A 14,072-nucleotide genomic window follows, 5' to 3' on the forward strand; every position below is an offset into this window, starting at 1 on the left:
ATTTTGTGTCTTGATTGACTGCTCAATTATCGATTAAGAATAAACTGCTGACTACAGCGCCCCATTGCCCCCAACAATTTGTTTTTCCAATATTAGTGCTAATTGATTGATTTATTATTGAAAAAAAGTTACTCAAGAAGCTGGAGATTAACTTCGGCAGGAGAAAAAAAAATTGCGTTACATATACTGCAAGTGCTTGCCACTAACTAAGATAACTTCATTTGGTGTCAAGCACTTTTATTTGGTCTATATCCATGTTGCTTAAGAGTAAAGGAACACCTAATTGTCCATTACAGAGGCAAATCATGGCCCTTTTTATTGGACATTTATCCACTTAAACAGTTCTAGTGTGCAATACAACCCCCATGCACAGCAGCCCTTTGTGTAAATCATTGATTTGATCACTTTATAATGAGTAAAGCACTTGAGAGTGAATTCAATGTAGGTAATTACGTATGTGAACACCCATCAACTGGTGTTCATTGAAAATGCAACATTCAAAACTACAGTATTTGCAACATAGTGTTGCTTTAAACGTATTGACCAACATTACATATCATGGAAAACATATTCAAGGCAAAGTATACATTACGAGTAGAAATCCAGCAGTTTTTTTTTTTGTTCATCCATCCATCCCTCTTCTGTACCGCTTCTCCTCACAAGGTTCGCGGGGGGGTGCTGGAGCCTATCCCAGCTATCTTCGGGCAGTAGACGGGTTATACCCTGAACTGGTTTCCAGCCCATCGCAGGGCACACATAGACGAACAACCATCCACGCTCACACTCACACCTAGGGGCAATTTAGAGTGTCCAATCAACCTGCTGTGCATGTTTTTGGAATGTGGGACGAAACCGGAGTACCCGGAGAAAACATGCAAACTCCACACAAGAAGGCCAGAGACGGAGCGTTTTTTTTTTTTTTTTGTATTATTAAAAATGTCACGATCACTCTTCAAATTTGTTTGTGTTCACAATTAAGAAATGTAGGCATCGTGTGTGCCAGAACGTACAGTTTGTTATAGTAATAGTGTGGAACCTTAATTGAGTTCAATTTGTGTATTCATGTTGTGATGCTGCGAACCAAGAGCGCAAGATCAAAGCAAATAAGGCAGCAAGTCCAGACAGCATCAGCTCCAGGCTCATCAAGTCTTATGCAGACGAGCTGTGCAAGATAATAGAGCAGGTCCTTAACTTGACCCTCATGGTTTGGAGCGATTCAGAGCAGCGGAAGACCTCGTCCGTGGTGCCCTGCCCAAGACATAGGATCCTAAAGACTTCAACAGCCACAGGTCAGTAACATCAATCCCAAAGAAGACAGAAGAAGCTATTTCTTAATCACGTATATCCCCCGTTGACGTCATTATTGGAGGCGCCACAGTTTGCCTTCGCGCCTCTCTCACCAATTTAAGGAGAAGCCTGGATGCACTGTAAGGATCAAGTTCTTCAATTCCGCCAGTGCTTTTAGCACTCTGCAGCCTGGCCTTATGAACTGCCTCACTGACAGGACACAATTCGTCAGTTTGTCAGACACGGTGGTCATAAATTACAGGATCCCTGAAGGTAATGTTTCTTACACTGTTCTTCTTCACTGAGTATACTGCAAACATCATGTATTCCTCTGCAATACTGTCACTGCAATGCATCAGTTTTCGGAAGACACTGAATGAATTTGGGGACTCCTCAGAGCCTTATTCTTTGCTTTGCAAGTGCGGGCCAGTACATCCCTCTGATTTTTCAGTCTGAGCCAATTTGGTGCTCCAGCCACCAAGGGTTCCGCGTCTCACTTTAACGTGCCAATTTTGCATATGCAAAAATGTGTCCCCCCCCCCCCCCCCATAGAGAAATTAGGCCCTATGCTAAGTGTGTGTTCTGCGTTTAAGGTAGGGCAGCCCTGAGCAACATGCAAAAGTTTGTGGATTCAGTACATCTCCTCAACACTGCCGTACATCAACGGAAACGACGGAGGGATAGGCGATCTGGATTTCATCTCATCAAAATGACTGAAAACAACCTGTGTACAGGTCCATTACAAAAAAGGCAAAGAACACAGTTCTTCTGAGGAAGCTCATGTTCTAAAAAAGGAAAAGGAAAAAGATTGGATGCTTCCTTGTTATCAAATAATAGACCCATCTCAAACTCTCCCTCCTTAACCGAGAATGGTTTTAAATCAACTCATTATTTTTCTTTTTTTTTTTTAATCTCAAATGGACTGAATTTCATTTAGTTTTGCAATTTCATCACTGTACAAAAACGTCTCTCATTAAAGTACTAAATGAAATAAAAACATTGATGCTGCGAAGGTGTTAGTGCTAATCTTTTGGATCTCAGTTCAATGTTTGATCCACTTGATCATAATATACCGTTGAGCAGGTGGGAAATTCGGGGAGGATTAAATGGAACAGTCCTAAAATGGTGCGAGTCCTACTTGTAGGATAAGAGTTATTTTATGACAATAGGAAGTTTGGAAACAGATCGAATGGCCAAGATGTGGGGCCCCGCAAGGGTCAGTAATTGGACCCCTTTCGTTTTGTTACCCGTGGGGAAATTGCTTCAAATCAACAATGTTGGCTATCATGGTGATGCAGATGACACATAGCTATATGAATAGCCGAAATGACAGAAATTTGTTGTGTCACTGTCAAAATCAAATTAACAACGGGCTCAACCACCAGCGAAATCAAAACAAAAGAGTGGCAATTGATTTTGTAATGTCCTGGACTCAACGTAGGGGGAAGGGGCATTGTAACAAAGGAACTCAAACAAACTCCAACGCAATGCGCAAGACCATAAACACACTCGATTGGTTACTCAGTGACCGACTCCTTTTCCCCACATATGTGAAGGAGAGATACTGCAGGTCTTTCTTTCATTGCTACTGACAGAGTGAAGAGAATATTTTTATAAGATGTATCCATGTGCTTGTATTGTTCACACTTCAATGCTGACAGTTCAAATTGCATATTCAAATCCTTAACCCATATGGAATTGTATTAATTCATTTTTTTATTAGCTTAATTTCAAAATGGGTGCCTTGGCTGCACAGCTTCCAGGAGTGAGTATGTTACGTGAGTAAGTTATTTTTTTGGTCAAATCAAAATTCAGCAGCGATGGGCACTTAACCCTATTTTGCCGGTACATCCCCAGTCTACGACCTGGGGACCCTTCCGTCAGCGCCCTCTGTCTTTATTCATAAATCATTCAAATGACTGTCCCCTGTCCTCGTCGTTTTAAAGCCATTCAGTCCTTGCATTTCACGAGCCGTGCACCAGCCAAAAAAACCCACAAAAAAACATACTTGATACGGTTAGGGACAATTACAGTGATGAATGAAAACCAAATTTTGATTTGCTTAGTCTGTTGTTCTAATAAAAAAAAAAAAAAAAAACCTTAGTCCTCCATCTCTAAAATGGGCGCCCATCCGCATGTTAGCAGGCTTCGTGTGATATTGTAATTTTTCCCACCTCTAATGGGTTGATCAGAGCTAAATATAGAAATGTTCACATGACAACACCCACAGTGGCTGGTGGAGGATGAAAAATATCCTCAGGTGTTAGATGTTATTCAAAATCCAAATTTTCAGGGCGGAAATTTCAAGAAAAACTTGACATTGTTAAGGGAGAGACTTGTTTCAAACCATAATTTTTGGAGGGGGTCACTTCTGGAGCAGCATGTATGAGCTCTCTTTTGAATGCCAAGCAGAGCCAAATTGATATTTTGCATATCATTTTGTAACAATGCATAATGATGGGAGTGGTATTTCGAGGTAAATTTAATCACTTAAATCCCTGCTGAAGGTCCAGGTTACTGGCCGCCACTTGTATTGTTGAAATGTGAGGGTCAGTCAAAAGTAATGAGCCCAATTTAATTAAACCTACCTATCAACAGTTGGATGTTGTCTTTGTTTGTTTATGAATGTTTATTGTATGTAAATACTTGTTTCAAGATACATTTTAAAAAGTTAAAAAAATATATAAAACCTGTCTTTATTCTTGCTTTTTTCCAAATATTCTATTTGGGACTCAAGCTCAGCGTGATGAACCCATGTCTCACCCCCAGTCCTCACTTTGTGACACTCAGAACGCTTGAAACAACCTTCACAAAGGGAATCCTTTTGCAGATTTGTGTGTACCTTAGGAACCCACTTGGCACAAACTTTCGCATAGCCAAGCTCCCTCCTGGTTTTTGCGGTACTTTCCATGGCTTATTCTCAGAAATTCAGCTATGTCATCATTGATCTCCTCTGATAAGTGCCTCAACGCGAGGAATATTCCCCCAAATAACCACTAAAAGATGGTCTTCCATTGCATCACAGTGGTCACTCCGAGCAAGCTCTTTTTCTGCACCATTGATCCTGGACACCCACTTTTTGATTGTGTAGTAGCCTATTGTAGTTTAAGCGTAACCAATTTGAAAAGATTTAGTGGTGGTTCCGCCTCCACAGGAAGAAATTCAGTCATGAAAGCCTTTAGAAAAAAATAAAATCAAATACACACACATATATATATATATATATATATATATATATATATATATATATATATATATATATATATATATATATATATATATATATATATATATATACATGCATCTCCGTCATCACAGGCATCTTGATGTCCTCCATGGCTTCAAAATGAGTCCCATTGATGATACCCTCAAGCTTGGGAAACAAGCCAGGTCGTGTCAGTATAGGTTTTTTATAGCACGATAATGTTCTTCACAGCCAGGACCTGTTCGATATTGAGGGTATGTGAACAAGTCTGTTGTCATGGTTAAGCAGCTACGATTTGTCCTGCTACAACTCTTGCCTCTTGTTTTGCACAAAAAAAAAATCAAAAGCCTTAGAAGCTCTGGTTACTTGCCGGTCTTTTGTCCCGTGGCAAGTAAATCTAGTAGACGATGTTTCTCACAGGACAGAATGCAATCAACATGACTCTGACTTTGGACTTCAAGTGTCTTGTTTTCTTTGGCCTTGTTGATGTCAGACTCTTTTACTGCAGCCGCTAGCGTTTGACCTCCGAATGGTACACAAAGATCCGTGACTCAATACCAGTGATATCTCCCCCTAGCAAGTCTGGTTTCATCAACAATCACCAAGCTTTTTGCTTGACAGTCTGACACAGAGGGTATGTATATAAATGGATGTGGAATACAGAGTGTTGAGGTCACAGGCAAAAACTAATTTTGTAGTTTGGGTTTGAACAATAACTTTTTTGACAAAAGTCTTGGAACTTTTCGGAGACACCTCATATAGTGTCTGCATTGCGGATTATGCTTGGAGATTATTCATTTATAGTTGGTGGCGAGTTATTTTTTCATCATCACCTACTAGAGCAGACTGAATTCATGAATACTTTAAAATTTAAGATTTTACATTAATTCCCAAATTTTGCTGTCGGTAATATTTGTTACAGGCTTTATAAAAATGTGATTAATTAAAAATGTGATTCAACTTAATTAATCATGGAAACCTGTGTGATTAATTAGTTTAAAATTGTTGATCGCTTGACAAACACACAACCACACCCACACTGTATTTTATTTTATTTTCATTTGGTTAGTTATTTTTTTCCTTTTTTTCTGATGCAGTGGCAGCAGTGTTATTAAAGCCATTGGCATAGTTGAATCCCTGCAAAAATGACTTCTTTTGAATTCTCTTAAAAGGAGAGACATGCACTGCAGGTTGTGTGCAGAAGCAGGAGCAGACCAGAAGATCACTGTCTGCTTGCTGGAAGTCAAAATAGTAGGGGCAGGTAAGGCAGAAGGGCCAACTTAAGATCTGCAATAAGTGCACAGACTTCAGATTGTGCTGTTTAGACGACATTATAGAAATGGAACTTTTGTGCTGTTGAGAGTACTGTGCTGCCTGAATTTAAGATCATTATTTCATTTTTTTTCCCTCAAAATCATTGAAATGTTACCTAACGTGCCATACGACTGACAAATAGCCAGTCTCGATTTTATAAGTGATGTCAAATTGACTTTTTAAACAAGCTTTATCTCTAACAACTGGCATTTCATTGAGGCTACACTGTTGGACAGTGCAAGGATTGACACAAAATCTTTATATTTCATTCATGTTTCTTGATTTGGGCTGCACATCTTCATCTTTAACAAACACACACGCAGACACACCCCCACACACACATTGTAGCTTGTTACCTAATCTCTATGTGATGGCATGGACTGCAACATAAAGCAGAACCATTGTTGGTTCTGTACGCATACATCTTCTTAAAAGAGGTGCTCTCCAAAATGATATAAATCAATGCAAGCTTAAGATGTAGAACGCTTAAGTCTTTACAAAGCGCATTAAAATATTAACGATGACTGCGAACGCTCATCAAGTCTACTGGGATTGTCAGAAGGCATTTGTTGTATTTTAGATGGAATGTAAAGTCTTTATGGAAAAGAAAGGTTGATTATAACCTATTTGCAGTTCCTGTACATAAACAGCATATTTCAGACAGGCACAAATGGATGAATAATATGAATGGAAATAAGAATTCAAAGTCCTTGAATGATTCCTGAGATGACTCACCTCTTGCTGTAAATCCTTGATGATTTTGCTTTTCTTTTCCATCTCTGCTTTAATCAGTTTAACCTGAAGACAGACGAAAATTCCGCAGTCAATATAAATGTTCTTTGACTGCCTCATATCAGTCAGAATTGACTAGGAATCAAAGAACTTTTAATACATGTGGTTATGTTACCAAATTCTGCGGCCAGGGGTGGCCAAGGAGTAGTAGACTGCATTTTATTTCATGGAACCCTGACTGTGGATGGTATGATAAATAATGACTTCCAGGTTCCAGAAGTGGTAACAAGAATGTGAATAATGTGTGTTCATGAGTATGGGCACCCATCACTGAGGTGTTGTGTCACACTGGCCATGCCACTGAGAGATTTCTGGTGACACTCCTGCCGGATATACCAATGTTAGTTTGCATGTATTCGAAACAATATTTATAGATAAGAGAAAGCAAATCAGTTGTTATATTTGTGGAGAGAGAGAGAGAGTTGAAGCCATATTTTACATGCGGTTTTAACGCTTTGAGAGTCCTTGAAAGAGGTCATCAAGATAGACCACGTGACAAAGAGGGAAATAATCATGGTGTTGGTGACCTCATACCAGGAAGGCACCTTAGGGAACTGTAAACTAAGCCATGCCGGCTGAGTCACATCCCAGAGTATGGCAAGATAACATCAGGGTTTATCTTTGAGTCTTCCAGTCTTTGTCAGGGCCAAAGGGAGTGGTTTAAAAACACATAATAACAGTCAGTTTCTTGAAAATAAATAAATAAATCTGACATTTCTTGTGTTGTGTTATATTATTTTATCAGTTACTGCATTGATAAAAAAGTAATCCTGCTTCATTAGTGGTTAATAAATCTCTTGTCGCTTCACAATTACGGCAATTAATCTCGCAAGGCAGCTGGATTTAATAACACTTACTAATACGCATTCGTGTTGAAAGTGAAAATGAGCACATGGTCTACAGACATAAAAAATACTGAATTTCTTCTTGCCTTTTCCTGATTAAATTCCACAAGCAATATTGGCTTTTTGTTGAGAAAGAACTGTGCCCTTTACTGTTCTGAGTTGTTCATCTAATTGGCCCTTTGATATATATTTTTTTTTTAGTTGTGTATTTTCTTTCATGTGCATATGTGGGGGGGCCAAAAACCATTTGAAACTAAACCGTCAGGTGTGCCAGCTTTTGCATTAAAGTTACATGTTCTTTTCATAGGTCTGACTGCATCTTACTAAGTGCTGTTCAACCTCTGTCCTCCTGATGAGAACACTCGATTATCGCATGAGTCATAATGAGCATCCATGGTAACATTTCTGAATAAAACATTACATCAATTTAGTGGTAATGAACTTTCTCTCCTGCTACGCAGTCTCCATTGAAGGTCCCATGCCATATTTTTGGGGGTTGTTTTAAAATATCCGTTTATTGGATTTGTAAGTTAATTTAGTTTGGAAATCCCCAGGATGCCCTTTTTCAAGCAACTTTTTTAATCCAAAAATGGTTTAGGGTCATTTCACAATTTCTCATAATCATTTTATATGTAAACAAACTTTGCTCTGACTGGATCACTGTTCTTCCCAATTTGAATATGGAAAGCAACTTTCCTTTGACTGGTAGTTGGCAATATCCGGGGGTGTTTGGCCGCCATGTCAGCTCTTACATAACTGCAAAGCAGCATTCAACAAGCATTAGCGAGTCAGACCCATACATTACGCGATTTGACACGCTTGCACTGAACAAGAAACCTTTATATTTTGAGGGTACACATTTAGTATATTATTCTTTATCATAAATAAGAAACCATAAAAAAATAGCCTAACGATCAAACAAGAAGCAGGAAGATTAAAGGAAAAATGTTAAGTGAAAATAAAAAGCGGGGCAGCTTTTATAACGAACCTTGCTCAGCTCCCATTGAATGCAATCATCACTTTCGTATAGTTTGGCAACTATGACTGCAAGCCTTACTATTTCTACCTTGAGTATGTTATAAATTATGAGTAAAATTAAATATTGGTGTAAAACACAATCCATGACATACAGTAAAGTCCATTTTTTCCCGAAATAAATTGAAGCCATTCTACTTCTCCAATGTTGGCAGGTGATACAAAGTTTTAGTTTTGGACAAAAGGTGCAAACCGTTCAGCCATTTTTTCCCCCAGAGTTAAGGGAGTGTGTATTGACCACCATCATCAGTATAGTGGGGCTCATGTAATTATTATTTGTGTATAATACTCGGGTATATGCAACTACATGTTCTTTCCGCCCCATCAAAAACAAAACATGAAAAGCAAATTATGATACAGCTCCAACAATGGTAAATCTTATAAGAAACTTAAAAACTTCTTAATATTGCATTTTTTTCTTTTCTAACTTTTATCAAACAGCGCTTAAATGCTTTTTCCAGTATGTACTGAATCAGTTTACAGACATGAGTTACTTTGCAACCAGGCGAGAATGGTGAACCTGTTTTGTAGGAAAGTAGGCTGGGCAGATTTATTGGTGGGAGAATCTATGAGATTGGAAGCGACACCCCTACTCTGTTTGCGTCTTTCATGCCACCCTCCATCTGCACCACAAATGAGAACAGCCTGGACAGAGATTGCCTAATTCCCAAGGATTTCAATTCTAGATTATGCTCCATGTGGGAACAGAAAGACACCCATGTACTTGATTGCCTTCAAGTACATCAGTGAGACTCAGAAGTCACCCCAAAAGTAAGAATGAAAATGACTTAAATCAGAATATAACGATCATCCTCTTACTGGCAGGGGTTCTTGGCTCGCTGTACATCTTTAGACCGTGGATCATGTCCAAACAGATGCAGGTATAGGAATTCACGATGATTTCTAGATTTATCACGGTCAATTGAGGAGTAAGAGTTAGATGTCTACTGTGATGGTCAGTCGTAATTAGCTAATAACTCTATTAGCAATAATGGCAACTCGATGTAAATTGTTGAAAATTTAACAATTCGCAGGAGTTAGGTTTGGGCAACTTTATTTGTCAAAATTTAATTTCAACTAAATACTAAATTATTAAATTCTCTCAAGGCTTCCACGGCATAATTTCATAAAACTGCCGTGATACTCCCAATTTTAGTTTTTCTTTCTCTAACCCCATGTATAATATTGTACCTGATTTGTATGCTTTTAAAAGAAAAAAAGTGTTATTTTCAAGAAATTACGGACATTTTCATGTACATAAATATCAAACTCAATAAAATTGGACAAGTTGTAGTTGACTGTACACTCAAATTTGAGAAATCCTATGACCTGTGAACTGCACTATTGTTTATCTACTTCATCTACAGTGTGTAGCAAGCAGGTGCTTATTTTTTTTTTATTGCAAATTCATAGTGTGCAATATCACCCCCTGAACAAGCATAAAAAGTAGGTATATTTTTTTTATGAGTATAAATGGAAAATTCCCACAGCATTCTGCCTTGCATTAAACTTAATAGTGAGTTCTTGATGGTTATTTTATCCAGCATTAACAGCAGGAGAATGTTTCAATCCATCAGCCATATGGACGCACAGTACATTGAAAACATGTTGATCTAAGGCTTAAAATATACACAATGGTGACGTCAGTATTGGTTACACTAAAAATAAAATTGCATCTTTGTATGCTGAGGGCAACAGCTTGTCACTAGAGTAGTGACACCCTCACAAGTGTTTTATCTTTCCCATTTCACTGCAGTTTACAGCTAAGTTTTCCTTTGGCCTTGGCACAAATCAGATGACAGCAATTTCTGCTCCCATTGTTCAACTAAATGTGACAATATTGGTCAAACATGTGTTCCTCTTAGTGATAAATCTATTTATGCTCATTAATAATTTATTCAGGCTGGAAAAACATTTGGTAGATTATACACAGCAAATGCTCAATGATCGTAATCAGCTTGCATACCGATACCCTCATAAAATTCTACAAAATGGCGTGGCATCACTTTGATTGGTTTATTGATTGTTTGATTTTATTTTGTGACAAAAATACTTCCCGTCACTCAGTCGGGAATCGCCAAGGATGAAAACACAGTAAACCCCAAGGATTTTTTTCCATAATGGTCCTCAACACACCGTAAAACATCAAATGTATGGAATGTAGGAATGTAATATGTATAAGCAATGCCATTCAAGCATTTAATCAACACAATTAAGCGCTATGTACCTACAAAGTACGTTAAAAAAAAAACATAGATTTTTCTTTTAAGCATAAAAACAGTGTTAAGGCAGCAGCAGCTCAATGGCAACGATGCTTAAAAAATTAAAAAATATGTGATTTACGTCATTACAATAACAAGGAATAATCAAATGTGTATGTTTAAGTATTGTTTTGTAGGTTTGTAAGGTTTAAGGGACATTTAAAAAGTTGTAAAGGAACTTGAAAAATGTTTTTACTCATTAGGGTTTTGAATTTACACTAGACACTCCGTTGAACCAGGACGTGAGGAGAACTGAAGAGTTTTATGGAAAATCGAATAAAAATGTTGCAGGCTCTTGGGAACCTTTTTGGAAATGATTTTGAAAGTGAGCAGCATTTTCCTAGAAAATCATGCATTTCTCTACTAGTAACCAAGTGAAGTTTTTTAAAGTGCTCCGACTCAAGATGTGTGTGAGGATGATCTTTTAGGATAGCCCCAATGAGCTTATACTTCTTTCAAATTTGTGAAAGACCGGTATACCAGGTGATGGCGGTGTAATCAACGTGGCTCTGAACTAGTGACCTTGCCCGGATGCGAAGGGTTGACTCATTTAACAAAGCAGCTTTCGGTTCTTTGGTCCACTGCTTCTCGTGCCATCTCTTCACCAGTTCGCCACTTATCCAACAGGCATTCAAGGTCATATATTTTCTGTGTGGGTTTAATGACACAGTCTCCTATTTGTACCTTTGAACCTCTTGACTTTGCCAACAAATCTTGCTGCCAAAAATACTGGCTTTTGTCTTGAGTGAAGTGAAAGCCTGTCCGCACCTCAGCAACTGAGAGCTCAGAGTGACCTCTACCAACCATTTGCCAGAATGAGTAACTATCTAAATGGAGTCGTCAGCATACAAAAAGAGATGACAAGAGACAGCAGTTTTACAACCATTAATATATAAAAGATAAAATAGAGGCCCGAGTATGCTTCAATGAGATACTCCCCATCCCAGAGTGCTATAATTTGAAAGAATGTCATTTACTCCAACACTTTAAGAACGGGTTATCCGTTCTTTTAGGACCATTAACATATTTTAAACAAGGCACTTCAAATTGATATGTTTCTGTAATTATTTCCATCACTTTTACTGCCTTTTTTAAAATAGAGGAATCACTCTTGCTTTCTTAAATTCTCTCCGGGCACACACTTAAATTCATCAGAAAGGTGACAAATGGAGTGATTAACTCTCCAGTTTCACTGAGAAACCTGGCCGGTAGGAGGTCAGGCCCAATGCCCTTGGTGGTGTTTAGTCCACAAATCATCTTAATAACGGCCTCTTCGGAAACACAAGCGTTCAAAACTATTTGGCTTCTTTTGAGTATAGAAATCATTAAGGTGTTTAATCCCGTTGTGTGTTGAATGATTTTGTCCAGCAGCTCTTTTGGGAATTTAGATGTTCCACGACCTCAGATTTATAAATTGTTAGGACATTATTACTTTAAAGCCTAATATTATTAGGTATGGATTTGACTTTAATTTCATAGCTCATCTTTTCTAGGCATTTCCAAAGCTTTTTTGATTCATTTTTACATTCACTGTTTTTGTCACGGAAGAAATCCTTTGTGACCTCACAGTTTACCACATTTTTTAAAGGTAAACTGTGTAAAATGCACGCGGCAACTAGTGGTGAATTAATAGAATGCAACAACCTAAGTCCGAAGTGCATGCAATTTGAAGTACACACACTTCAGTGCCTTAGTGGTACCTCATTTCACATGCCTACCACCAATTTCTTCAGCAAATGTGCAAGCAAAATGGGTTTAGGGTTAATTCTTGGTTTGTTGTGATGTCTTTGGTCAGGAAATTTTCTTTGACAAAGTAGGTGTAGTAAACACTTCAAATGAGTGGAATAGTCCATCTTTAGTCCAAGAGTGATGCATAATACTTTTCATTGCTCGCTGAGCGGAATGAAACATAGTTGGCGATGGGGTGCGGCCATCACACGCTGCGTTAAAAGAAACAAAGCATAAAGTAAGCGAGAGTTTTGTCTTTACCTGTGTATCTCGCCTACTTGATAGGTTGGTGTCCACTGATCTCTTATATATATTTTATTTTTTTCCCCAGTCTATTCAACTCATTTAGGTTCTTCAATATGAACCTAACTGGACTGTCGGCAGAAGCTGGAGCAGCCAAGACAAACGCGTAATTAGTATGCAAAGGGCATCCAGTGTATACAATGTCCAAGTCGACACAAATATTGTTTCTGATAGGCGACCGCACTAACAACTGGGCCATTGTGCTCCCCTTGCTCGGGCTTATTAATCTTTAGTTAGGGATTGAATGAAGGGGACAGACCACTTTCTCTTGCCATTTTCTAAGAGTGTCAAGTGTTGAGTGAAGGAGCTGACAGAGAGCGCTCCTGGCTAATAAGCCCGGGTCAGCAAGGAGCCTGTGTGACAGGTGACAGGACAGGTTCGAAACGACCGGATGTTGATGGTCAGGTCAAGTCTGTCTTACTGTGGCCTGCTGCTTCTCGGCTCTCTCGTTTGCCTCATCCAGCTGCTTCTGCAAGGCAGCCTGGAGGGACTTCATCTCGTCTCTGTCAATTGGGAAGCAAATGAGAAACTGTTAGCTCACTTTCCACATATTCTTAGCGGCTTAGACAAGCAGTGAATGGCGATACTCAGAAAAGCAATGCACTCTTACATTTCTGTGTATAGCATGTGAATATTGTTTTATTTTCTCATGTCATGAGGAAATACACGTTTTACAAGAATGCGAGTCACAATTACAGTTACAGTTGGTAAACATAAATAATAAATGCATGCGGTGATGTCATTCTTAGTACATCAACATTTGTAGTCTCATTTCCATTTTGGGGATAAATAATGCAAACTTTATGTTTTGCACTTCATGAATGAAGACATATTGAACAACTTGAACTGAACTTGTTCAATTAGTCAGCCCTTGGTTGTGCATTTTTTCATGAAATTGCTGCATTTCTCTGATGCAATGTCAGAACCTTTGTTTAGCCATCTATTTTCCTCATGGCCACCAAATCAAGTGCATTATTACATCCAATCTCTCATGTGGCTTGTTAGTCCCAAATCATATTAAAGTTCTTTTTAATTAAAGGAGCCTTGACAAATGTTAATGGAATAAAGGCCATTTGACTTGAGGTCCAGACGGAGATGGTGATGACATAGTATAAAGTATTCATTGTGTTTCATAATGCACTCCCCCGCTGAGCATTTGCAACACTATTCAGACTTAATTTATGTAATGTTCATTATGTTTAACATGAACGCTAATGAATGGAAATATATATATATATATAGTTCTGGGTGTTTCCTTCCAGTTTGATGCTCATGCTCACAGGAATACTGCACACTTTAACA

The 14,072-nt window shown here is 38.4% G+C and overlaps 1 protein-coding gene across 1 annotated transcript in view; it reads right to left on the reverse strand.

Annotated features, from left to right (window-relative positions):
• Positions 1-14,072, reverse strand: part of luzp2 (leucine zipper protein 2) — a 151,542-nt gene that overhangs the window by 64,065 nt on the left and 73,405 nt on the right. Inside the window, exons 4-5 of the mRNA XM_088297042.1 lie at positions 13,192-13,273; positions 6,542-6,604 (exon numbers count right to left, since the gene is read on the reverse strand). Of these exons, the coding sequence (XP_088153168.1) occupies positions 6,542-6,604; positions 13,192-13,273 (145 nt within the window). The remainder of the gene's footprint in view (positions 1-6,541; positions 6,605-13,191; positions 13,274-14,072) is intronic.

Source organism: Idiotropiscis lumnitzeri, chromosome 5 (genome assembly GCF_059441095.1).
Source record: "Idiotropiscis lumnitzeri isolate Australia: NSW breed Sydney's pygmy pipehorse chromosome 5, RoL_Ilum_1.0, whole genome shotgun sequence".
NCBI lineage: Eukaryota > Metazoa > Chordata > Actinopteri > Syngnathiformes > Syngnathidae > Idiotropiscis > Idiotropiscis lumnitzeri.